Source organism: Rhinolophus ferrumequinum, chromosome 2 (assembly GCF_004115265.2).
Source record: "Rhinolophus ferrumequinum isolate MPI-CBG mRhiFer1 chromosome 2, mRhiFer1_v1.p, whole genome shotgun sequence".
NCBI lineage: Eukaryota > Metazoa > Chordata > Mammalia > Chiroptera > Rhinolophidae > Rhinolophus > Rhinolophus ferrumequinum.
This window is the reverse complement of record NC_046285.1, coordinates 8,669,714-8,696,577: the sequence shown is the minus strand read 5'-3', so window position 1 is coordinate 8,696,577 and position 26,864 is coordinate 8,669,714. Positions and strand designations below refer to the sequence as shown.

Here is a 26,864-nt window from a genome sequence, read left to right as displayed (position 1 = left end):
GTCAATGTCCCATTTAAGAACAACTGGAAAAACAACACGTTGAAACATGTGTTGGGCACGGAGGGCCTGGAAAAACAATTTTCAAAGTATTTTAACATTTAGAGTAGCTCGGTGGCTTCAAAACAAACTCATTTTAAAAACTGATCGTGAGATTAAAGCTGTTTCCCTGATGTCAGACACAGCTGATATGGGGAGTGTATCTAACACGAAGCTATCGAGATAGAAGGTCAAGCTCTGGACCACTTATAATAACAATAAAAGTAGGGTCTGGGCTCTGCTACGCTCCATAGCACTTATTTTTTCATTGCCACTACCTCCCCCTCCCCCCAAGTTGATTGTCAGCTTCTAGGGCCCACGCTAAATCACCTTCTGTTACAGTCATCCTGGAGCAAAAGGCACCACAGGCACTCAGGACCATATGCCTATTTATGTGGCATGAATTTAACACAGCACACCTAACGAATCTCAACATAAGTATTTGGGGACAGCATCACTTCATCTGGAGCTTGGCCATAGAAACAGTACTACCGTGTTTCCCCGAAAATAAGACCTAGCCGGACAATCAGCTCTAATGCGTCTTTTGGAGCAAAAATTAATATAAGACCAAGTATTATATTATATTATATTATATTATATTATATTATATTATAGTATATTATATTACATTACATTATTATATGAGACCCAGTCTTATATTATAGTAAAATAAGACCGGGTCTTATATTAAGTTTTGCTCCAAAAGATGCATTAGAGCTGATTGTCCTGCTAGGTCTTATTTTCGGGGAAACATGGTATATCCTAAATCTGGAAGGAACTGGATGCGTTGGATTACTGAAAAACAATATACAGAAAGCCTAGTAGACTGTACATTTAAAGGATTTTCAGTGGTAATTTTCACTACATCCACATTTGCCAAAACTAATTTGGGAACTGAATCCCCATGGAAGATACAGTTTCACTGTAAATGCTTGTAGAATGAATAAATGGACGAATGTATACCACTTCCTATGGGTAAGTCTAGAATTCACCATTCATAAAGAGCCTCGTCTCTTCTCCATTTCTTCTCATTTCCATCCTGTGTTTTTATCTGTGAGAAAGGGGAACGTGGGAAAATATGTACCAAATACATAATTTATACTTGACATATCTTTAAATAATAAAACATAGTGAAAGAAACTCTTAACGTTGTTGCTTTTTTGGTATCAACACAAGAAACTTAACGTGATTTATAAATCTCTTAATAACCTTTTTGATCCTGACATGAGAAGAGAAAAAAATGCTAAGTGTTGATAATAAAATTGCCATAGGGCCAGAGATTTTTAATAGGCCTCTTGGCTTAAGGCAAGCAACCAAACAAAAACCCAGCCCTTTTCTTTTCCGTCTTGCTTTTTTAGGGAATAGGAAAAATGAGGTTAAGCAAGAGTTTGGCTCAATTTGCAGAGGCGACGTCAGGTTTGCCTACATTGGGTGACGGGGGGAGGGGGACCTCAGTGAGGAGGGTGGGGTGCCTCTAACACAATGGCTCACCCTCTGAAGCGAAGTCAGAAGTGCTACAGAATGTCGGTAAGTAAACCCTTGCAGTAACCACGGATATTAGTGTCACGTGGGCTCACACTGCGCTTTGGGGCAACACCAGGTCTGCCTGACTCAGCCTCTGCCCTGACAGAGCAGCTTCAGGATGAGTCTGCAGAAAGCTGGTGGTGCTCTCTGGAAGGGATGCAAGTAGATAGATGACCGCAGCTGGCCGTGGCGGAAGTGCTCGCAGGCCTTTCACGCCGTGGCAGCTACTACTGCTGCTAATTTAAACAAGTGGAGGCTTCTTGGCGTGGCTGTGATGGAAGTGGAGGATTAGAGCCTGGGAGTTAAAAATACAATCCCTGCCATTCATTCGGAATTCCAGAGACCTCTGAAATTTTTTGAATTGGCAAGTGAATGGTAGAGACCGGAAGCATGCACCAAAATAATGCTTGTATCATCTTTTATTAGGGTATCCTAAAAAAATCCCCTATTTATATATGAGTTATTATTTCTGTGTCATAGACTGTTTGATGAGCTGCCCAAATGAAAATCTGACCGGAACCTTTTAACTATAAATTCCTTGTGGTTTCAAAGAAGCATGAGCTTTATTATCCAACACGCTTCTGTTACATGAACAGTCACCTTTATTGTATGGCATGAGAAAGTCAGTTTTTATAGCTTTGGGATTTAATCTATGACTGTTTTGCTAATGGATGTCTCAAACTAGTACATTTGCAGCCTGACGTTTACCTCTTTGTGTCTTTTATTCTCATGCATTAGACTACTCGGAGACGCTGCTGTTTAGGATTTGGGCAAAACAGAAAAAGAATTGTAACCAGTTACAGTGTTATGATGAAATCTGCTTTGGGACAAAGAATCATCAATTGGGGTGACAATAGGGAGGATGACACCTTGGCAGGGAGGTTGATGGCTTTAGAAATCAAATGAAACATTAGCTATGTATCTTCAGTGGGGTGAAGAGCCAGCACTTTGTTTCTGACTGTCAATGAGTCTGTCCAAGTTCAAAAGCGAACTACCCATTGTCCAACTGAGCCGGTGAGGTTAAGCAGAAAGGAACAGTTTCCTGGATAGCTACTCAGTAGGTGGGATCTCCAGGTTTTATGTGGGCCGTGAGCTACCATGGCCATGGCGCCACTGTGATCACCTCCCACTCTGTCCTGGTTTTAGGTGACAGCAGAGGAATTATCTAGAGGAAGAATGTGTATCTGGGCCTGGGAGAATTAGTAAGTGTGTATGCCAGCTGTCTTTGTTCTTGTGGTTCAGACCCACCTCTGGTGTCAGTCGGAATAGCTAAGTACCACTGGCAAAAACACAAAACAAAACAAAAGGCGCCACTCAGAGAAATGTAAGATATGAGTAAGATAGGATGTGTCATTTCCTAGGTCTTGAGATTTAAATAAGGACACACAGCCAGCATGTTTAATTGAAACACAGGCAGCATTTATCCCTGAAATACAACAACAAAAAAAGTACACCAGCTTTTGCATCGGTGTGTTTTAATTTTAATTGGGGAAAATTTTCAAAACTTCAGTGTGAGTCCTGGACAAGTCTTCTTGCCGTCTCGTCTGGGATTAGCATGGGCCTAACGTTTGTTGTCTGCTGACAATGGGTTGAATTTATTCGGCTAGCCCTATCTGGGAAATTGTCAACCTCATGCAAATCTGTTTCAGTTTCCATTTTGAACACTGATGGGTTTGAGTGAACTGGTTCAAAACAAGCAAGTTGCAAAGCTCTTTCATTAATAGTTTTTCAGCAAATATTCTTCAGTGTATGTACATTGATTGTAACATTAAGACGGTGGCGGATTGGCCCAGTAAATCAAAAAGGTTTTTAATGTCTGCTTTTTAAAAATAAGACAATTTACTTATGCCTAAATTGGGCTTGTGAATATCATGGGGGGTTGCAGCAGTATAGTTTTTCAGATGCCAACTAAGGGCAGAACACTTTTCTCTGCCCCATAGGGTCATTTCTGTCACCACAAGAGCTTATGTTCTATTGCAAGAGTAATATCAGGACCCCCCTCAAAAAAGAAAGAGTGAAGGGAGAGGTTAAAGAGAAACCAGGATGGTCAGGGGTTGAAGACACGCGGCACCGAATGTGATCGGAGTTTTGAATCAGTCAGCCTTGGTTGTGGGGTCCCAGGCTGCCTGTAAATGCCCATCTCATTGGGATGGTTCTCTAATTGCCTCCTACGTGTGGTGGAAAAGAAGTCCTGTCCTAACAGCCCTGTTGATGGTTGGCGCTCCGAGTAATGTCTGACACTAATGTGAAACTCTAACATGTTAGCAAAGTGAGGGTGAAGAGAAAGGGGGGTAAAAAGGCTTATATTTGAAGATGAAATCTTTACCCATGGAAGTGAGCAAGCAGCTTATGTTGCTAAGAACTCTAAGTTCTTTCAAAATTAAGTACTCGTAATCATTCCTATTTTTATATCTTTGTATGTTTCCAGCAATACAAAATGTATTACATAGGCCTCTATTTCACAACGTCTTTGTTGTGTGGCTTCCTTCCATAAAGTTAGTGTAATAGGTCATGAACTGGAGGGTAAATTCATCCAAAAACACTAGGCCTTTTCCTGGGCTGTAAGAAGCTGATGGATTCTATTTTTACAGATAAGATTTTATCTTTGCCTTTAATGGCTCTGCTCCTAGGCAGGGTTTTATATTTACAGAAGGCTTTTTCTTCTTATACCTACCTAGTACATTGTGCACAATAGGTGTACACTCCATGCTTGTTGAATAAACTCAAACCGTATTTTGCTAGCCTTGGGAAGCCTGGAGATGCCGTCCAAGCATTCACTGCTGAGGAAGTGAGCTTGGGAAATCCAGCGAACTGGCCAAGAAATCTGTAGGTGACTTTGGTGATCGTAAGTTTCCCAGAACAGACCTGTTTCACAAGGAGCCTGGTGTGTTTGATAGTTTTATTTATCCCCCGTCTCATGGGTACTGGTGCTGAGACTAGGATGGATTAAATGGCTTGTCCAGTTAGGTCATACAGGGTCAGAGCTAGCATTAAAAGTCAGGCGTGTGTGACTCCAAAACTGTGGTCTTTCCAGAGCCCACTGTGTCTCCCTGTAGGCTGTCTGTCTGAAAGGTGCCCATATGAGTAGTACTTTTATTTCCTGGGCAGTGGTCCCCAAGGGCCTAGGATGCCTTGGACCTCAGATGCCCTTGGGTGGAGTAGAGAAAGGATTGTCAGATAGACAGGGTGGGGAAGGGATGGAGGGTGAGAGGAAAACCAGAAAGACTGGAAAGAGGGAAGCTTGGAGGCCATTGCACTCATCTAGGTAAAAGGTCATACAGGAGGCTGGGAGGAGAAAATAGGAGCTAAATTAACCATCCCCTGGAGGCTGATGGGTGGGGCCAGGCCGAGGGGATGGTGACTGGCAGGGTAGTAATGCTGCTCCTCCCCCACACACACTGATTTCAATGCCAGTTTAACCCCAAACACAGAATATCCATAATAAATAAAATGGCTTTCTAAGTTTGTGTCTTTATTGAACATTAATCCAAGAAAGAAAAATTATTTCACACAACAGTTTTCCATAGGCTGCCATTTCCAGACAAATATCTTCTCAGAAGTGCCCACCTTTCTTGCCCCTGGGCGACTGCAGGAACTGGCAGCTGAAGCTCTTCTCCAACCTGGGCGGTTCTCTAAGCAGATACTCCTGAAGTGCTTGGAGACCAGGACTTGCGAAGATGAGGCAGTCTGGGAAGTCGTGGTTAGAGGGACCCTCAAAGGAGGAGGAAAAGACTACCCCCATTATCTTTGTCACAGGCACCTTTTCCGCCACACACCACGCAGGGCCTCCAGGTGAAATCGGGCAGGCATTTTTTCAGTGCAGGAAAAAAAATTGTGGTGTCAGTTTTTCTTTCCCTTAGGAACTGGTATTTTTTCTTTATAAACAACATGGGGCCAGGTCACTGATTCCATTTCCCTTCTGACTTTGGCCACACAAAGCCATGAACCAAATCTGTAGTTTATCTTCAATAACTTTTTAGTACCCTGTGACCTCCATATATCCATGCATCATTTTCCTTTTTGTCTTTTTGTACCGTCATGAGTGTTTTTGTTTTTATTGCTTATGAAAACAATACATAATCACTGTTAAAAACCTGGCAAAGTACAGAAGAGTTTAGATAAGGAAAAAAAATGCACCAGTGAGCCTATTGGATATATCACCATAAATAGTTTGGTATCTTTTTAACTTTTTGTTCCGTTTTTCAAATATGAAAACTGTACAAAATATGAATTCATAGAATACACATATATATATAGGCAGATTTTATATATTATATATATATAAATTTCCAAGAGAAATTAAGACTTTCAAAGACGGCAGAGAGACATTTTCTTGAAGTAGATTCAGCGAGGGAGTGAAATCAGGAAGGAGGTGGGAGTAGTAGGGAAGTGGGGATTAATCGAGCTAAACTGTGGGTTCTGGCAAACAGTAAGGTTACACTGAGAAATACGAGAAAGGAAATGACTCAGGAACTCAGAGAGGCAGCAGAGATGAGACAGCAACATGAAAGAGTGAGTGGCTTATCCTCCGTTTGGGAATGGAGTGAGGGGTGCTAAATGATTTGAACACTAGGAGAATTTAGTTTTCAGAGCATATCATCAGCCATGTATTAAGTTCTTGTGAGTAACGCCCTTGCATTTGGCATTCAGACTGGGGGCCACTCTGGACATCATACAAGCCGAGCCTCAGGGCAGAGTGATGTCCTGTCGCCTGGTCTGCAGAGGCTGGGAATTTGAGTGGCTTTCTTCTCAGAGTTGTTTCAGAGCAGTGAGAACCTCTCATTTAAGAAAGGCTCCCTCTTGTACTCGAGTCTCTGGGGAATACAGTGAGTGACACTTGTAATGAACAAATCTGGGAACAAAACTCCTTTAAAAGCCGTGGCTGGGTGTGGAGTTTCAAGGGTGGGCTGCGGAGGCTCCCAGGGTCCTGGGGGAGTTCTGGGACTTGCAGCCGTGGCTGAGTTGGACATCTTTGGGGTCAGACCTGTGGGAATGAGGGCCAGAGTGTTCGTCCAGAAAGCCTTGCCGTCTGTCCCAGGGGATGTCGGCTGGCCAGCCGTGGTGGCAGCCCGTAGGCAAGCTGGGCTCGTCTGCCACTTGGGGTGTGGGTCTTTCTGCTCTCCCCAGATCCGGGAGCCACAGCCCACTTGTTCAGAATGGTGGAATGGGGGACCGACGTTTGGGAATGTATCGCTCTGGCTCCTGAATTATCCCTACCACTGAGTGGTAGCTGAGTGACCACAGCAGTGTCCTCGTGTCTTCTGCCGTACCGTGTCTATCACTCTGTCTCGCCAGGGCTGCACTCACACAGGGGCAGCAGCCATGGTGTCAGAGGGGCTGAGAAAGCCTCATGAAAGAGAGAAGGATTCCTCTCCTGCTGGTCCCACAGTGGAAAATATTTATGTAGGACATGCCGACCTTGGAAAACAAGTTTTAATAGGCTGGGTCCTGAAGTAATAGTCAGTCAAAGGGTTTCTCAGCTCTCATTACTTCGCTAAAAAGCTAGTTTGCTTGACTCTGGCATCCTCATCAGTTGTTTCCTCACTCTGAAGGCCTGTGATAACCCTCTGAGTTTCCACCAGACCCAAAGTTGACAAGAGGATTTTATGGAAGCTTTAAGCAGAATGACAGTTGTTCAATTGAAGGTGTAACTAAGACCATTGTTTCTTTTTCAGTTTTCGTTTTATGCCTTTTATGCTTAGGGAATTGATTGTGATCTCTTGAGTTCAGTTTCTCTCCCCTTGGTTTTTTTTCTTAACAAGATAGTTCCAGTTCTTTGATTTTATTCCTCTCATTTTCGATGATTTTTTTTTGAAGACTGAGGATGGCTCCTATAGTAGTGAAACTCAACAGTTCAAAACTTAATTTTGCCTTCTTTACTGAGGCTGACCTCTTTTCTTCTTCTTCTTCTTCTTCTTCTTCTTCTTCTTCTTCTTCTTCTTCTTCTTCTTCTTCTTCTTCTTTTTTTTTTTATCACACTCATTTAAAGGCCTTCTTAGGACAACATCCAAATTTTCAGCCAAGACAATGGATGAGTTCCCCATGGAAGCTATTGAGCTTCCAGCATGGGATGAAGAAATCCGAAGAGGAGGTTTAGCAGTAGCAGTATTCAAATGTGAGGAACAGAAGCAAAAGATAAATACAACTTCAGTTAAAATGAGTGATACGTATTGGTTTCCAAAGGAGGCAATTTTTGTTTAAATTCAGATGTGTTAACAGAGAGAACAATCACTGTCCTTTTCCTGTGGATCTAGGAGGGTCAGTAGTGTGTGTGTGTGTGTGTGTGTGTGTGTGTGTGTGTGGGTGGGGGGAGACTTGGGGGGGTTAACATTGTTGCCAATTGGTTTGGGCGAGATAAGTCTAGTTGTAAGGCCTAGAACAGAGGGCTGGCCTTCAGCTTCTGCTATCAGTTTATTGTCTTTGATCAATATAGAAAGATCTCTGATAGAGTTCCTACAACAAAGTTGTGGCACCAGATGAATATGCTCATCTTTAAAAGAAAAAAATAATAAACTCTCAAAAGAGCTAGAGCTTGTGGAGTGGCACAGGGTTTATAAGGCACCCGGAATGACTTGTGATGTGGTTCAGACGGAGGTCGGCAAAGCTGGAAATCCAGCTCATCCTTCTAAGGATACATCAGAAACTCTGGGCAGAAATTTATGTTGTGCTAATTTCTCTGCGATTAAATCCTGATAACAAATACTGGAAACTGTATGTGACCATAAGTCTAATCATGTCTTCTCCCCCAGAAACTTTCATGCCTCAGCATCTTGGTTTCTCCATAATTTGGCACTTGCCTTCCTATACTTCGTTCCTGCTTCTCCGTTCTCCAGCTACATACACACAGTTGTTCCCTTGAACATAAGCTTCTTGAGGGTTTTAAGTATTAACCTACATGGACCTCACTGTGCCTTAAGCTTAGTTAGAGCTCAGTAATGTCTTGTTTATGAGGTTGGTTTCAAGGGCCCTGTCTTTGGCTGAGGACAGGTGGAGGTGACCTCATTATGTCAATTACATGAGCCAGGAGAGTGTGGGAGGGCCCTGCTTCTAGAGAGGAGTTCACACCATGGTGTGGTATCCTGGATGCAGGCTCCTTGGGCTGTGGGGAGGTACGTAGGGGGTTGTCTGTTCTCTGGAAGGCAGAAAACCCCTAAGAGGGATTTTGCACATAGGGGCAGCTGGGACAGCTAAGTCATAGGTTTGTGTTCAGAGTCACCTGCAAAATCTCCAGTGTGGCCCAATTTGGATGGAGGGTAAGTGACCTGACCTTGGATGAAAACAACTGCAGTGTGTCAGCTGCTTGTAAGCAGATCCTAAGGGAAGGAGAGCCAAAGTCATTTAACTGTTGTGCTGTTATTGGTGATGGGGATAATGAGAATGATGCTGACAATTAAAAAGATAATTGTTTTCCTTCTTTTAGTCACATAGAAAAAATCACCACATGGCAAGATCCTAGGAAGGCGATGAATCAGCCCCTGAATCATATGAACCTCCACCCTGCTGCCACTTCCACACCAGCACCCCAGAGGTCCATGGCCGTGTCTCAGCCAAATCTTGGTAAGCCCAAGCTTTGACTCGGAGTAGAATAAATGAGTGTTCAACCAAGAGGCTGTGGAGCTCAGAGCAGCTCTGGTTGCCTTGGGGCCTACTCGGGCACCCACATAGTGTTTTTGCCTCCTTCTTGGCTGCCTTACCTTTCCACCACCTTTGCCTTCCTGTCTTGGCCTCTGCTGTGCAGCTCACGTTAGGCTACCTAACCCTACAGTTCCGGCATCCCTTCCAATTGCCTTTATTGAAGTTCTTTGAAAAATCACGTAGCCCTACTGTCTTCATCCAGATTAAAGCAAGTAGGACACAGACCCCTTCTCTGTGAATTTGGTCCCGGAGACGGTCAGAGGTACAATTCTGGCCTCAAATCCCTTCCCTTCCCTTTTCTCCCTCCCTTCTTCCATGCCTCCCGTGTTCTTTTTTTTTTTTTTTCCCATAATGTGTAAGTGATACCAGGGTAGGTGTTTTCTTGCCTTATCGCATTAAATCCTTACAACAACCCTATGAGAAGTGATAGCATTCCCATTTATAGATGCAGAAACTTTCTCAGTCACACAGCTTGCGACTAGCAGAGCTGGAGTTTGAACCGAGGTTGGTTTGATTTTAGAATGTATTCAACCATTATATAATCTGCAGGAGGCTTCTTCCCATACCTGCCCTGGGATAGTATGACCCGCTTGTCACTTCGTTTGGAATGTTTAAATACGATTTTAGACTTGAAAAGTGATTATTTTCTGCTAATTGATTTTACTTCAAAAGAACTAAAATTCTGCCCAGTAGAGATAATCAGATGTGAATTAATACACTACAGCAATAGAACTAATCAGCTTTTATTGTAGTCATTCTCCTCCGCCCCCAAAGGCTAAAAATAAGAGGGCCAATTTTAAAGTTTTATAAAAGATGGTGCCATTTTCATGTAACATTTCCATTTAAAACAAATATCTAGACACTGCTCTATACACAGAATAGTTAATTTTGGGGAGTAAAAAGGATCTCCTGTTGGATTTTCAGGAATGAGCACGATAAAAATGGAAGCCTTTTTCCTAGACACCCTTCCCTCATACTGTGGCTTAGTCAAAGTGAATATGAACTTAAGTAACCCCGAGTCAACTTCAAGTAAATGTATTGTCTGTTTTTCCACGAAATCTGGACCTACCATTTTAAAGCTTGCAGATATAAAACATATCCAAAAAGCAAACAACTTGGAGTAACCTCTGTTGTGTTCCTTGTCTAAAGGGCAGATCAAGGAAAATGCAACCAATGCTTCTGCCAGCAGTGGTAAACCAAACTTCCCATGAGTCATTTGTCCCCAATATATAAGAGCTCAAGTAGAAAGCAGATGCAAGTGTAGTAAAGAAACCACAAATTAGCTATCATTAGTTTCAAGGTTTCTTTAACCATTTAATTTTCATTAAAAATTCTAAAAACTGATTATTAAAGTATTAACTTTATATTGAATTATAATTGGAAAAAATCTTTTATGGACCTGGTTAAAATAAATGCAAACACTTTTTCAAAGAGGTGTTCAAAAAGTAAATCTTCCTCTGATCTCCATTCCTCTGTTCCTTATATGTTGGCTGGAGCAACAAATGTTTTCAGTCACATGTATGTAATCGTTCACACAAATGCTAGCATATTATACCCACTGTTCCACACCTTGCTTTTTCCACTTCTATATCCGTACATATCGAGCTGCCTCATCCTTTTTAAAAAATTGCCTAATAACCCAACATATTGGTATGCTATAATTATTTTATTTAACTGGCCCCCATCTGATGGGTATTTAGATAGTAGTGTGTTGCTAGTACACAAAACACGAGTTAATTTTTAAAAATTGTGCAATAAGTAGGATGTGACTGCAAAAGGACCTTAAATGCTTGAAACTTGATACTGAAGGCACATGTGAATCTGCCTGCACACACACACACACACACACACACCATACCAAAAGCCCAATTGCTGGTATAGTATATCTAAAGAAATTGTAATCTGAATGTCTGAAACAAGTTTACCTGTGGTTGAATAAAATATCTTACTTTCCAGATTTGTAATAAATTGGGGCAGTAAATTTCTCAAGGCACACATTCTGGGGTTTTTCCAACACTATCTGAGTATTTGCCCATGGCAAAGTGTGCTACTAACCTATAGAGAATCACAGATGTGTCCCATAGATGGAAATGTAACGGGGAATGCAAAGTAAGCTCCACAGATGGGGATAATTTAGAGAGTCACAATCTGGTCCTAATAATAAGTGATTTACTCAGAATATTTAATTTCAACCTATAGGTCTGCCTGTAGTTTATACTCTTTATTATCAATCTTTAAAAATATAAGGAGCAGATTCTTTTCTTCCTCTTTTTTTTTTTTTAAGATGTAAAATATGGTATTTTCACTATTTCAGAAAGAGGTATACATCAGTTTTTTTATGTGTGTTATATATAATATACTGGTCATATATATTAGCATATATAAACATATATATATATATCATCAGTATTTTGAATATGATTCAAATTACTATGTCTGCTTACATCAACTGCAGTTTTTTTCTTCTTTTTATCTTTTGACCAGAGCACATCCTCCTCTTCCTTCTCCTCCTCCTACTTCTTCTTAAATCTAGAACATTGGTCTTTTCAAAGGAATGTAGCAGACAAATAAGTGAACTTAAGTGATATGTCCCCTTCACTGGGAGATATTTATGTATATGTGAAAATGATGTTAAAATACAGTTAATGACATGACTATCACATTGTAGAATTTGTACCTTTTATAACCTCATTTAATGTAATTCTAGAGCTGTGATTTAATCAGTCACGTAGCTAAATATATTCAGCAATAAATCTCCTTTTGTTGGGATTCCATGTTTTTCTGTACGTTAGGTACACCGACTTGGGGGGGCAGACTGTCAGAATTTCAATCCTGGCTCTGCCTGTTACTAGCTGGGTAACTCAGTTACTTAATTGTACCTCAGTTTCCCCATATGTAAAATGAGGATTATTTTTATAGTATGAGATTATGTATATGAGTTTATATATATCCGTGCCAGGTACACAATAAGCTATAAATAAGTGTTTATTCTTAATATCATCATTATTTGTGGAAAGAAAAGTTTTATATATTATTTAATTATAAAATGTTAGGCTTGAAGACATTTTCATTTTTTCATTCTAAAAGCTCTCAAGAAAAAAAAAGATTTATTTTGGGCTGGTTACAGTGTAGAGGGCTTTAAATTAGGAACAATGTTTATTCCTTTCAGTGAGGATAGCGCCCTCTGGTGGAAGTGTTTCAGTCCCGGTCCCTTCCTGAAATGTGGCTTGTAAATCAATCCAGAGTTTAATTCCGAGAAGAGAACCTATTACTTAAAGTGACTTATGAGTGACTTTGTAAAAACGGAGCATACTTTTTTCAGCCTGCATCAGTATCCAGTGAAAAGGCATGTCTGTCGGATGGCAGATTTGTTCTGTATCTAAACTCACTGACTTTTCAAATGCCTCAGTAAACTGAATTAGAGACTCTGCAGGGTAAAAATGTAAGAAAAACTTTTTGCACCTTATTTCAAATAACCATTTCCGTCCGGTTTTGTCTAGTTTTTAACTGAAATTGTTGTTTTCATATTTAGCAAATCATGTTGTTTATCCTTTGATTCTGTCTGCGCAGATTAGTGACTTCTGAGTCTGAGTGCCCAGAGATAGTGAATGGAAGAAGAAAGGAAGACCTTGGAGGACTTTAGATACTAAAGAGGAGAGATTACCACTGGGTGGAAGCCTATCGCTTGAGGGCTGAAAATTTGTTTGGAATCTTCACTTTCATGTAACACTTTCCTTGTAGGAAGGAAAATTACTACACATGTGAAAGTTGATTTGTTTCATACCACAAACCAGATAGGATCCCATATCCTTTAAGTGGGCTGTTGGTATGATTAATTACTATTAATAACCAGTAATTTTTTTTAGGGAGTTAAAAAAAAATGAAACAAAAACAAAACAAACAAAAAACAAAGACTCTACACAGGCCCTGTTATAATACATAGGACACTAGGCTTGGGGAAGATGGGAGTCTGCTAAAGAAATCAGGTAGGGTATTAGGGTGGTGATAGGGGTGGGTGCAGGGCAGGGGACCTTTTTGTTTGGCAGTTGATGGGAAGAAATTGAAGTCAGAACTGACTTTCTCTTGGGTTAGAGACTGGTCGCGGTAGTTGTTTAACTTCTCTGAGTCTCATCTTCCTTATCTGTAATGAGAGCACCCGCCTCACACAGTTGTGAGTCGTTAGAGGCTATGCCTTGGTCCCTGGAATAGAGACGGCCCCTGAGAGATACATTGTTATAACTCACTGTTAGCTGGTGGCCTCGTGTCCCCTCATTTTTCTGTCCCCCATGTACTGAAGGCAGAGCCTGTGTGTGCTCCTTTCTCAGCCACCATTCCTGCAACTTTTGTTCCTGCAAGTTTTCTCCCCGTTTGGGCACTTTTGCTTACACATTGTGAAAATGAGCTGTAACCCCAGACAGCAACTGTGAGGGGATGAAGAGGACAGCGCTGGTGACCCGGCTTCTTCACTGCCCGTCGTTCACGGGGGGTTTGGGGAAAGCAGGCGAGCTGAAATCATGCAGCAATTTAGCATAGCCCTATATTTTACAGTTTTGTTGCCAAGAGAAAGTGACATGCAGTTTTGCCTTGTCTGTGATTATCTTAGCGATCATAAACCAGGGTTTGCGTGGCTGGGCTCCTGTCACACGTTAACGATCTCTTTGCTAGAGTGAGGCCCTGACTGAGGGTGCCAGTATCCTTCCAGACAGGACAGGAAAAATAAAGACTATATAACAACTTCACCAGCTCTTGCTGGTTTAGAAACTTTTGGTAAAGTGCAGCCAGAGTATATTTTTAATGCTATAGGCATTTTTAAAATAGCGCGCACACACGCGCACACACACACACTACCCCCCTTTGAAGATGTGCCATCCACTGGGCCAGAGTCTAAGTCCTCCAGGTCTGTCTTGATCTGTACTTCAAATTGCAAACATATGTGTGGGTTTTTCTTTTCTGCAGGGCATGCTTTTCAAGACAAGATGGAAAATCTTGTCTGTGCTCATTTGCTAAGTTGGCTCATTCTTCCCTCTAGGAAGAGTACAGAGGCACTTAAAACCATTTTATCAAAAGCAAGTAAAATAGCTAAAGGGACCCCTCAATCTAGTGTTACTTAAAGCATGTAGAAAGGTATCCTGAAAGTTTGCTAAATGTCAGATTTATGTATACGACCTCTTATTTTTTTCTTTTCCTAGTGATTTTTGTTTTCCTAATCGAATTTATGTGGTGAGCTCATGGGAGACACATCTGGCTACTGTGATTTTTCCAGCTCTGATGTTCTTACTACTTTTTGAACTTTGTGGTTTCTGCAGGATAAATTAGCCTGAAGTGCACTAGCACATACACACATAAACCCAAAGGCAAATTGAAAACCTCCATACTTTATGGAGGAGGGTGGAGGTGAGGGGGTTAGGTAGGATTGGGGTTGGTGAAAAGTGAGTGTTTATGGAAGGGAAGGAAGAGTCGTAGACACAGAAAAGGGAGAAGATTCTGGTTAGAAAGGTGTTTTTTTCCTTGATTAAAAAAAAACACAATGGTTTTCTAAACTCCATAGGAAATCAATATGATTTTCTTAGATTTGGAGGAAGCCACTATTGTCAGAATTTACTCTGTTTAATCAACATCATTGAAGACTTCTCTTTGGGTTTTCAGAAGAGATTCATTACAGTTCCTTTCTTTTAAGGCTTTTAAGGAATATGTGAAATGGGTGCTCAAAACAAATGATTAAATCAACTGATTCAATTCCTCTTGTGCAATAAAATAAGGTATAATGGTCTATAAAGATATGAATGTTGTGTTTTCCTGGCCTATTCCATTTATCTTAATATGCATGAATCTTTTATCTAGATCAGTATTCATTTATCTTGATATATTAAATTTAGGTGATGAAGACATAGGTTTTATTATGTGAAATTTAGAAATTTAGTTAGAAAATCTCCTCTTTGATAAGAAGTCTCAAGAGACATTAAAAATGTTGGAAGCCACAATTTTCCTAAGAAAAGATTCTCCAAGATAAAATTCCTGAATGGTTACTAGATGAATAAGTAGATGAATACTTTGGAAAACTGTACACAAATATGTATTATTTATATTTTAACCCCCCCTCCCAATTAAATGCCTGCAATATGAAAATAAATGTATTTTTAACTATTGAAATAATAGTTATAAGGATTATGTGGCACATGGAAAACTGTTTATGTCAGTCTAATTGTATAAAGCAGGAAAAATTGCTTACGCTATGGTTATAATTTTAGTTTTTTAAAAAGACTGCTCGCATTGTTTTTTCCCCACAAGATTTTGCTCTCCATCTGTGTATTTCTAGCCCTTACCCAAGTGCACTGTGCATCTCAGGTGCACCATTTTGTAGAATAAATGTATTGAGTAAATCAATTCTGTATTTTTAAATGTTGATAGTGATTATAGTAAGACTTTTTATTTTTTAAAGATTTTTATTAAAATATAGCTGACATACAATATCACTAGCTTCAGGTGTATACCATAAATACTCAACATTTATATACCTAAAGAAGTGATCACCGTGATAAGTCCAGCGACCATCTGACACCGTGCAATGCTATCACAACATTATTGACTGTATTTCCTATGAGGTATATATTACATCCCCATGACTTACTTGTTTTATACCTGGAAATTTGAACTTCTTATTCCACTGTATCTTCCCCCCACCTTTTCTAATTTTTCAATTACAGTTGATATCAGAAGCATAGCATAGTGTTTAGACATTTATATAATTTAAGAAGTGATCCCTCTGACTAGTCTAGTACCCACCTGGCACTATACATAGTTATCACCATGTTATTGACTATACTCCCTGTGCTTTAGTTTACATCCGCATGACTGTTTTGTAGCTACCAATTTGTACTTCTTAACCCCTTCACCTTTTTCATCCTACCCTCCAACCCCCATCCCATCTATCACCCCGGTAAATCTAGTATCCACCTGACACCAAAACTAGATATGATACTATACCCTATGACTACTGCGTAACAACCAGTTTGTACTTCTTAATCCCTTCGCCCTTTTCACCTGTTCCCAACCAACCCCTCCTCCCATCTGGCAACCATCAAAATGTTCTCTGTATCTATGAGTTTGTTTCCACTTTGTTTGTTTGTTCATTCTGTTCTTCAGATTCCCCTTATAAGTGAAATCACATGGCATTTGTCTTTGTCTGACTTACTACACTCAGCACAGTACCCTCTAGGTCCATCCATTTTGTTGCAGATGGCAAGATTTCATTCTTTTTTATGGCAGAATAATATTCCATCACACACACACACACACACACACACACACACACACACACACTCACACACTCCTTTTTATCCATTCATCCATTCAGGGGCACCCAGATTGCCTTCATATCTTGGCTATTGTAAATAATGCTTCAATGAACATATAGATGCACACATCCCCTCATAGTAGCATTTTGGGTTTCTTTGGATAAATACCCATAAGTGGGATTACTAGGTCCTTCTTTGTCTCTTTTTACAGCCTTTGTTTTAAAGTCTGTTTTGTCTGGTATAAGTATTGCTACCCCAGATTTTATTTTTTTCCATTTTCGTGAAATACGTTTTTCTATCCCTTTGCTTTCAGTCTGTGTGTGTCTTTTGATATGAAGTGAGTCTTTTGTAGGCAGCATATGTAAGGGTCTTGTTTTCTTATCCATTCAGCCACCCTATGTCTTTTTTTTTTTTTAATCTACATGAGACTTACTTTATTTTATTTATTTATTTATTTTTTTTTTTAAAAGATTTTATTGGGGAAGGGGAATAGGACTTTATTGGGGAACAGTGTGTATTTCCAGGACTTTTTCCAAGTCAAGTTGTTGTCCTTTCAATCTTAATTGTGGAGGGCACTGTTCAGCTCCAGGTCCAGTTGCTGTTGTTAGTTGCAGGGGGCACAGCACACAATCCCTTGCGGGAGTCAAACCGGCAACCTTGTGGTTGAGAGCCCCCTGGCTCATGTGGGAATCGAACTGGCAGCCTTCGGCGTTAGGAGCACGGAGCTCCAACCGCCTGAGCCACCGGCCTGGCCCACCCTATGTCTTTTGATTGGAGCATTTAATCCACTTACTATAAAGGAATTTTTGATAGATATGTAGTTATTGCCATTTTATTATTTACATTTTTCATCTTTTTTTTTCATCTTAAGAAGTCCCTCTAAGATTCCTTGTAATACTGGTTTGGTGGTGATGAACTCCTACAGCTTTTTCTTGTCAGGGAAGCTGTTTATCTGTCCTTCTATTCTAAATGATAGCTTTGCTGGGTAGATTAAGCGTGGTTGTAGGTCCTTGCCTTTCATCACTTTGAATATTTCATGCCAATCCTTTCTGGCCTGTATACAGTTTCTGTTGAGAAATCAGTTGATAATATTATGGGAGCTCCCCTATAGGTAACTAACTGCTTTTCTCTTGCTGTTTTAAAGATTCTTTGTCTTTAACTTTTAGCATTTTAATTATGATATATCTTGTTGTGGGCCTGTTTGGGTTCATCTTTTTTGGAACTCTCTGTGCTTCCTGGGCTTGAATATCCATTTCCTTCACCAGTTAGGGAAGTTTTCCATCATTATTTCTTCAAATAGGTTTTCAGTTCCTTGCTCTCTCCTCCTTCTGGTACCCCTATGATGCAAATGTTGGTATGCTTGATGTTGTCCCAGAGTTCCCCTTAAACGGTCCTTGATTTTTGGATTCTTTTTTCTTTTTGCTGCTCTGTTTGGGTGTTTTTTGCTACCTTATCTTCTAAATTGCTGATTCAGTGCTCTGCTTCATCTAATCTACTGTGGATTCCCTCTACTGTATTCTTAATTTCAGTTATTGTATTCTTTATTTCTGATTGATTTTTATGTTTTCTATCTCCATTTTTATGTTTTCTGTCTCTGTGTTAAAGTTCTCCCTGAGATCACTGAGCGTCCTTACAAGGAATGTTTTGAACTCTGCCCCTGGTAGATTGCTTCTCTCCATTTTGTTTAGTCCTTTTTCTGGAGTTTTGTCTGTTCTTTCATTCGGGACATGTTTCTTTGTCTCTCCATTTTGGCTGCCTCCCTGTTTTGTTTCAATGTATTTCATAGGGCTGCTGTGTCTTCTGGTCTTAATAGAGTGGCCGTATGTACTAGGTGTGCTCTGGGGCTTAGTGTCACAGTCTCTCTGATTACCAAAACTGGGTGCTCCAAGCTTCCGCTAGCTCTTTGTATAGGCTGTGTGTGCCTTCCTGTTGTAGTTGGGTCTTTGTTGCTGTTTCCCTGTCAGTGGGAGGGATCAACCCTCAGGCTCATTGGTTGTGAGGACTCAACTTGACTACAATGGAGGATTTGTGGTGCAGGGGCTTACCCTATGAAGCAGGATTCACTTTAGCAGGGCTCTGATGTCTTCCCAGTCTGCCCTTTGGGTGTGTCTCCTTGGAGGTGGCCAGGTGATGCTTTGGCTCAGTCAGAAGGTGACTCCCGGGTGTGCCAGCCCTGGGCCCTCCTGGGAGGGGATCCACTGCAGACCAAGTTCAGATGCAGCCTGTGCCCTGCCTGGAGCCACCTGGCATGACCCACAAAGCAAGCTGCAGATGGCTGCTGCCTGTGCTGTGCTTGGAGGTGCCTCGAGAGTCCAAGCCCTGAACTGAGGCTGGCTGTTGTTAGTGTCATGTTTAGGGCTGCTCAGCCAGAGATATAGGACACGCCAAAGGCAGATGCTGCTTGTTTGGGTTTTGTGAACCTTTGAGAGATTTTAGGTAAGTCCACAGCATGAGCCCAGGTAGGCCATTTGTACAGAAAAGCCACTGGAAGGGGCTTGAGTGGGCCTGCAAGTTACATGGGGTGGGGTCTCCAGGAATCAGCAGATTGGGATAGTCCAGGTTGATAGAGACTCAGATATGGTGGCTGCCTGCATCTGCACTCCAGGAGGGGGAGGGCTCAACAAATAGACAATGGCTTCCCCTAGCTTATCCACCAGGGAGAAAGCTGCTCCTCCAGCCCTCTCCCTGAAGCCAGACAACTCAGTTCTTCCCCGTATGTCCCTGACACCTTGCAAGCTGCTGCCCCAGTGCTGGAGCTCAGAGTGAGTGATTCTGTCAGCAAGTATGGGTGTGGTCCCTTTAACAGGAGCCCCTGAGACTGCAGCAGCCCTCATCTTGCTCACCAACAATTTCCACTGGTTTTCACAACCAGAAATTACGGGGATTTCTCTCCCCGACATTGGCACACTGGGCTGGGGAGCCTGGTGTGGGCTAGGATACCTTGCTCCTCTGAGGTGGCGGGCACCTCTGCAGCTGAGATATCCCTCCTGATTTAGTCACATGCAGGTGTGGTACCGCTCTGCATCTCCTCCCCTCCTCACAGTCTTGAGGTGACTTCTTCTGTATGTCCTAAGTTACAGGACTTCTGTTCAGCTAGACTTCTGGCGATTCTCAACGATGGTTTTTCTGTGGTTTTATTGTAATTTTGATGTGGTCATGAGAGTAGGTAAGCAGAGCGTTTACCTACTCTACCATCTTCACCGGAGATATGGTAAAACTTTTGGACTGGGATGATTCTCTTTACTTTTCTGTAATATGATTATATTTCTTTTATAATATCTAAAAGGAAAAAAAAAAAGAACCAGCTGGTGCCTTGAGCTTTTTATGGTGGGAGAGGAAGATGTTGTGTTAGGAAGAAAGCTGTAGCCCCTGTGTGCAATATAGACAGAACCATGAATAGTAAGCTTTTGCAGTTGACCAAGTCTGCCTGTGGCAAAGAAGTCATTCCCTGGTCTCTGAGGTCAGTGTTTCTCCAAGTGGGGGTTCATCTCTAACACTAGTCAGATCCCTTGGAACAGACGTACATCTTCAGAATCCAGTGGTCTGATTGCTCCCCAAAGAACAATCATGGGCTGCCGATAGGAGGAATACTGCCTAAGCCCCTCCCCTGGGAAATCCTGTTTCAGATGATGTCGGGTCGGGTCTGGGCAGAGGTGCTATTTTCATGTGCCCAGATGACTTTGTTATCAGCCAGGTACAGGAACCACAATAGAATTGTGTGTGTTAGCACTGTGATTGGAGAATGCTATCATAATAAATGGCAAAAACCCACTCAGATGTTCAGTCTTTAACTTCAGTCACTTGAAAAGAACTCCAAAGATGCTCACCAACTTTTTGACTGGATTCTTTGTCCAAAATGGACATTAATTGTGCCATTGGTATTTGTTACTTTGGCACTTATTGGTGTTGGTACACCTGAGTATTGGGTATATGAACACCGAAGCCACTTTCCAGAAAGTTTTGACCCCGATCATACCAGGTAAACTTCAAAAACTAGAGGAAACGTTATGGTTTGGGATCCAGATTATTGAACTGTATTGTCTAAATTCACAGGGTAAGTATTGTAAGCCTGCCTTGAACTTTTCTTGCCAACATTTGGTTAGAGTCAGGCCTCTGAAGGCGTAAACCCCTGAAAATTCCAGAGGGGCTCCCCATAGCCTGAAGAAGAGCCCTGAACCAAGGCTGGCTGTCGCTAGTGCCATGTTTAGGGCTGCTCAGCCAGAGATGGGACACGCCAAAGGCAGATGCTGCTTTTTTGGGTTTTGTGAACCTTTGAAAGAGTCTAGGTAAGTCTGCAGCATGAGCCAAGGTCGGCCATTTGTACAGAAAAGCCCCTGGAAGCAAGTTGCGTGGGCTGAGGTCTCCAGGAATCACCAAAGTGGGATAGGCCAGGTTTGCTTGTGGGATATGGCGGCTGCCTGCACTCCAGGAGTGGGGAGGGCTCAACAAATAAACAGTGGCTTCCCCTAGCTTATCCACCAGGGAGAAAGCTGCTCCTAGGAAGGAGGTAAAGGCCAGGTCAAGCTTTTCCTTAGTCCCTTTGTGTGCACCACATTTATGTATGTATGTATGTATGTATGTATGTATGTATGTCGTCTAATCACTTCCCCAACTGTGGGCCTCTGTTGAAAGTTTTAAAAACAATTTTGACAGTTTTAGTACTATCTGCTGGCTGACTTCCAATAGTTTGCCCTTGGGAAGTTCCTTGTTGTGGAGCATTTCGCCTGAAGTTTGAGGCAAAGGCATTCTGGGATGGTTTGTCATTTGGCCACTTATTCCAAATTGATAAGTGCCGAGTGACATTTGGACACTGTTCTTTGATGTCCTCTTTGTGGCCCCTGGTGATGCTGTCCCCTGCTGTGTGTGATCATCACCTCCCCCACCCCCTATCAACTGGAAGATTGATTTCTGCTTCCTTTTGGGAATCTAAATTTATTCCCTGGGTGTTTTGCAGTTGCTAGTGGTCAGGACAGCTGTTCTACCACACGTGACTCGGAATAATTCTCTGCGATGGAGTCAGCAAAATAATACTGTAAAAGACGCCAGGAAAACAAAAGCCTTCATAGTCTTTTCTTATTAAGTGCTAGAGAGAAAGATCACCCCTTCTCCTTGGTTTTAGAAGAAGAAAAGGAATAAAATAAGATCCTAAACATATTTGAGGCAGCAAGTTCAAGAATGTTCTTCCCCTCCTAAGCCCCCCCCATATTATATAATTACTATGTGATCATTGTAGAAAATGCTGATCAGCAAAAAATGAGAAAATAAAAAACACTGTAATCATACCATTCAAAATCACACTAACATTTTCTCATATATATGCTTTTTTTCCCCAATACAAACATAAACAAAAAAAGGTTGGAAAAATCCTCTACATTCTTTTTAGTAGCCTGCTTTTTTTTCACTTAATGTATCATGAACAGCTTTGCATTTCAACAAATATTTTTCTGCGGCATTTTTTTATTTGCTGTTTTTATTGGAAAAGCAGCACAAACATGGCAAAAAGTCCAAACAGTTCCAAAGAGTAATCATGAGAAACAAGTCGCCGTCATACTGGAACCCCCAGCTCTTCTTTCTTCCCCACTGCTACCAGCTTCCTGAGTATTCTAGAAACAATCTGCATGCATGTGCTTGCTTGGATGTACGTGCCTTTTTAAAACTTAACATATCTCAGAGAGCTTTCTTAATTAGGGCTTATAGATGTATTAATTCTTTGTCAGTAATATTCCACTCTGTTGATGTACTGTAATTTATTTAACCAGTCCCCTATGCTGGATATTTAGGTTCTTTTCTCATTACTGTTGTTAAACAATGCTACAGGGTGCATCCCTGTACATAAATCCTGTGCCATATGCTGTTTCTATGCAGGATAATTTTGCAGAGGTGGAATTTCTGGGTGAAAGATTGTATGAATTAGAATTTGTAATAAATACCCACTTCCCTCCAAAATGGTTACATCAATTTATAGTCCTACCAAGAGTGGATCATATGCTTCTTAACCCCTACTCTGGCCAATAATAATGTCCATTATCCAACTTTTCAGTCTTTATAGTTCTGATAGGTACAAACTAGATTCTCATTGTTTATACGTTTTTTAACTTATAGGTCAACTTGGGAAAATTTCTGTTTATAAATCATTATATTATGTTAATGGCTGTGCCATATTCCATTGTGTGACTACCATAATTTATTTAACCAGTTCTGAGAGACATATAGGCTGATTGTACTTTTTAGTATTATAAATGATGGTGCAGTAAAATTCTTATACATACATTTTTGTGTCTTCCTTTAATTCCCTCATTTGTTCCAGTTTCTTTGGATTCTTTGTTAGTGAAGTAGAAGAATGTCTTTAAAAATACGTTTTTGATATGGTTTGCTTTTATGAAACTAAAGAAGTAATTGTCTGCAGATCCACTGTGTGTGTTGGAGGGAGGGATTTGTTTGGGGTACTACTTTCTTTTATAAAAAATGATTTAATGTTGCCACAAAAAACGTATTTTTAACCAGGCACCTAGCTTTCCTACTAGCTCTGTTTTTCAGCTTGCGTATCCATATGTTTTTGACTAAGCCATAAATGGAAGTTTCATTTGAAGTTATTTTGCTTCCCAGTACTACATGTCATGAATTTCATTCCATATTATTTTCGTCCTTTTCCTTTCCAGTATTATATTTCTCAGACACCAATGAAGAGTGAGTTGTGAGTTTTCAATTTTGCCAAGAGTTAAATATTTGCAGAGCTGGAAAAAAAATAAAGTAAAGCAATTTTTAATGTGGCTGATTTAGTCCTGGCTCACAAGACTTTCATTTAGCTTCTTCAAAGCTCATACTTTAAATATCAAGAAAAATATTCTATTTCCACCCTTATCAACTACCACAATGCCTGCATTAATTAGAATGGAACTATAATTTCTCCCCAAATGGAATTGGATCGTCCTATCCTAACAAAATGAATGCTCAGGGCAGCTGCATGGGGAAGGTTCTGGACTCCTTGCCCCCATTGTGCATGTTGTTTTTCTGTTGCTACTGCCTGGGACACTTGCAAACGAGGAACACTCCTCAGTGTCCTTTTTCCATCTGACACTCCTTTTCCCATCAATAGTATATCTCATTTGCTTGTGTGTTGTCTTCCCTTCTGTCTCCACTCCAGTTTTAAGCACAAAACTGTTTTCCCTGTCATTTGAGGGAATCCTAGGGCCCAAACTATTAAAACAGGGTGGGTTTGGCCTGAGACATTCCTTCCTGAAACACGCTTCCCTCTGCTAATTCCTTCTCCAGCCGCAGTGCTGCACTCCTCAGCTTGTCCACTTTTTCCCCCTTCTGTCAAGAATGCCAACAAGGAACAGTTTCTTCAGCTGTGACCCTGCGAAGTGAGGGATTTTTACCACAGGGCCTCATGCTTCATGGTCAACTAGTGCTCTTGGAGCCCAGCTTACCCCCCAGGAAAACTTGTAATTCTTTAGGCCAGTATCTTGGCGGGTACAGCTCTAAGGGGTTGTTTCTTCTGAAAGACCCTCCCATCCAGTCCCATAGGGCAACGCTTCGTCCTGTCTTCCCAGTCTCTCTGTTTTTGAAAATGAGATTTTTTTTAGTTGAGGTATAATTGATATATAACATTTTATTAGTTTTAGGTATACCACATAATGATTTGGTATATGTAATATATTGCAAAATGATCATCACAATAAATCTAGTTAACATCCGTCACCTCAGACTTACAAAATGTTTTTCTTATGATGAGAACTTTCAAGATCTACTCTCTTAGCAACTTTCAAATATGCGATACAATATTATCAACTATAGTCACCATGCTGCACATTATATGCCCGGGGCTTATTTATTCTATGATTGGAATTTGTACCTTTTGACCGTCTCACCCAGAATTATTTCTACATTAGCTGCTGGGGGTGCTGGTAGAGGTGGGGAGGCTGGAAGGAACAGTGAGTAGAGGTATCACATATTACAACCTGTAGCATATATTACAACCATGGTTCTCTCCCTTCCGAACCCCAGTCAGTTCTCAAACCCATTGTTTCGTAGGGGTTTCCTCAAAGATAAATAATGCCATAGGACAATGGCCCCTACGTGACGCAGTTTCTCTGGACCCTGCCAGACTGAGAATTTTCAATCTCCAGGGAGTTTAGGGTGTGTAGAAAGAAGTTTTTTCTTTGTTGTTGGGTTTTTCTTTCTTTCTTTTTTTTTAATATGTCACTTTTCATTTTGAAATAATCTTAAACTTACAGAAGAGTTCAAGTTTAGTACAAGGAACACCCGTATACCCTTTGCCCAGATTTGCCTTTGTTAATTGTTTGTGATTTGCCACATTTGCTTATCTCACTTTTTCTGTATGTATTTATATACATAAAGAAACACATATATTTAAAAATTTTTTTGGAACCCTTTGAGACTTAGTTGGAGCCATCATGCCCTTTTACTCCTAAATACTTCAGATTGTATTTTCTGAAAGGGCATTCTTACAGCAGCACAGTATAGATATCAAAATCAGGAAATTTAATATTGGCACAACACTACTGTCTAATCCACAGTCTACACTTGAAATTTTATTTATCACAATAATCTCCTTTTCAGCTATTTGGGGTTCTGGTCCAACATCTCTCAAGGATCATACATTACATTGAGTCGTCTTGTCTTATTAATTTTTATCTGGAACAATTCCTCAACCCTTGTGTTTCTGGAACTTGACATTCTTGAAGAGTATAGGCCAGTTGTTTTGTAGAGTGATTTTTAATTTGGATTTGTCTGGTGTTTTCTCATGATTTAGATTTAGGTTATACATTTTTGGGATGGAATACCACAGAAGTGATGTGTTCTGCTCATTGAATCCTATCAGGAGACACATGATGGCATTTTGTCCCAGTCCGGGTAATGTTGGCTTTGATCGCTTGAGTAAGGTCGTATCTGTAGGAAGTGGGGAGAGGACAGTTTGCCTGGATCACCTGGCTCTGCTAATGAGTGTGTTTCATAAAAACAATGCGGTAAAAGGAAACTCTTTTTGGTACACCAGGTCGCCATAAGGTATGGCCTCAGTCATTTAAACCCTTCTCCTTGGGATGACAAGCAAATGCCAGCATGCTTTGTGAAGCTTTACAGAACAGTATCTAATTGGCAAATAATATATCTATGTAGCTGTATGCTCAGAGAGAGAGTTTTAAAATGAAAGTGATGCCTCCATCCATTTATTCCCTACTCTTGCCTCTTACAAAAGACATCATTCCAAAGGATACCTATGAATAATTGAGTTCAGTGGGGTAAAGGGAGACTGAGGCTAAAAAAAATAATAAAGCCAGGGAGAAAAATGCATACGACAGGTATACCCTTTGTGGTTTCTAGAGGTGGCTGCAGATTTGGCTTTCAGACTTGGGGACGTCTGTTGCAAAGCGGGTGGTGATATGTTCAATTACAGGAGTGAAAGCATCCGTGAGGTAAAGGCTCACCTGGCGATGAGGAGAAACCTATTTTTCCCTAAGATGGAGTTCTCCTTCTGCTTCCCCATAAATTATCTACCCACAGTGGTCTAGGGGACAATCCTCAAAAAAATCTCCCAACAGTGAAAATAAGCACTTTCAGAGAGAGGTTTTCTGTAACCTCCCTAAGCCCTGGGTGACCCACCAGGAGTCACCGAAGGCCAAAACGAGGGTACACCTCATACCCAGTGTGATTCAAGGAGAAAATTTACAACCTCCAGAGTTGTAGCTTTTTCGTTGTTGTGTTTTTGTTTTTTTTTTTTTCACACTAAACCCCCTTAGCACACCCTCCCAAATAAAATTTAGAGGTGTAGATTTATGTTTTGTTTTGCTTGGGACCAGAAACTCCTTTTAAGTGTTTCAAAGCAGGACTGCTTTGGTTTCTACCTCCCTTACCCCCACCCCAAAGCTTATTCCTTTCTTCCTGAAAAGTGACCCTGAACCCCACTTCACAGGCTGATGATGGGACAACAGCTCCCAGACACTAATCCCGAGGGGTATACCCGCAGAATTTCTCCATCTCTGGATTTCTTCAGAATTTTTTATTTTACCATAGTGTATGAAATATTTTGGCAGTTTCCCATGTAGTCTGAGCAGTGAGCCAAAGGAGATTTCTATCATTCTGGAAGAGAGGCCCACTGCAGTCCTCACCATAGCCACGAGTCCCCACAGGCCCTGGTCCCCCACCCTCTGCTCCAAGCCCACAGGGACCCTTCCCATTTTAGGACCTGTGCACTTCCTGTCCCTCAGCCTAGATTGGCCTCCACCCTGATTTCTGCACTTTCTTCAGGTTCTTTTTGATCACATATTTTCCCCTCAGAGACGCCTTCCTTAACTTGTGTGCCTGAAATAGTTGCACGTATGTTTGTTCAAAGCCTTTATCCCTACAATTACA

The 26,864-nt window shown here is 41.1% G+C and overlaps 1 protein-coding gene across 1 annotated transcript in view; it reads left to right on the top strand.

The window, feature by feature from the left end:
- WWTR1 (WW domain containing transcription regulator 1) overlaps positions 1 to 26,864 on the top strand; it is a 131,878-nt gene that overhangs the window by 66,513 nt on the left and 38,501 nt on the right. The window contains exon 3 of the mRNA XM_033132018.1: positions 8,981 to 9,117. Coding sequence (XP_032987909.1) covers positions 8,981 to 9,117 — 137 coding nt within the window. The remainder of the gene's footprint in view (positions 1 to 8,980; positions 9,118 to 26,864) is intronic.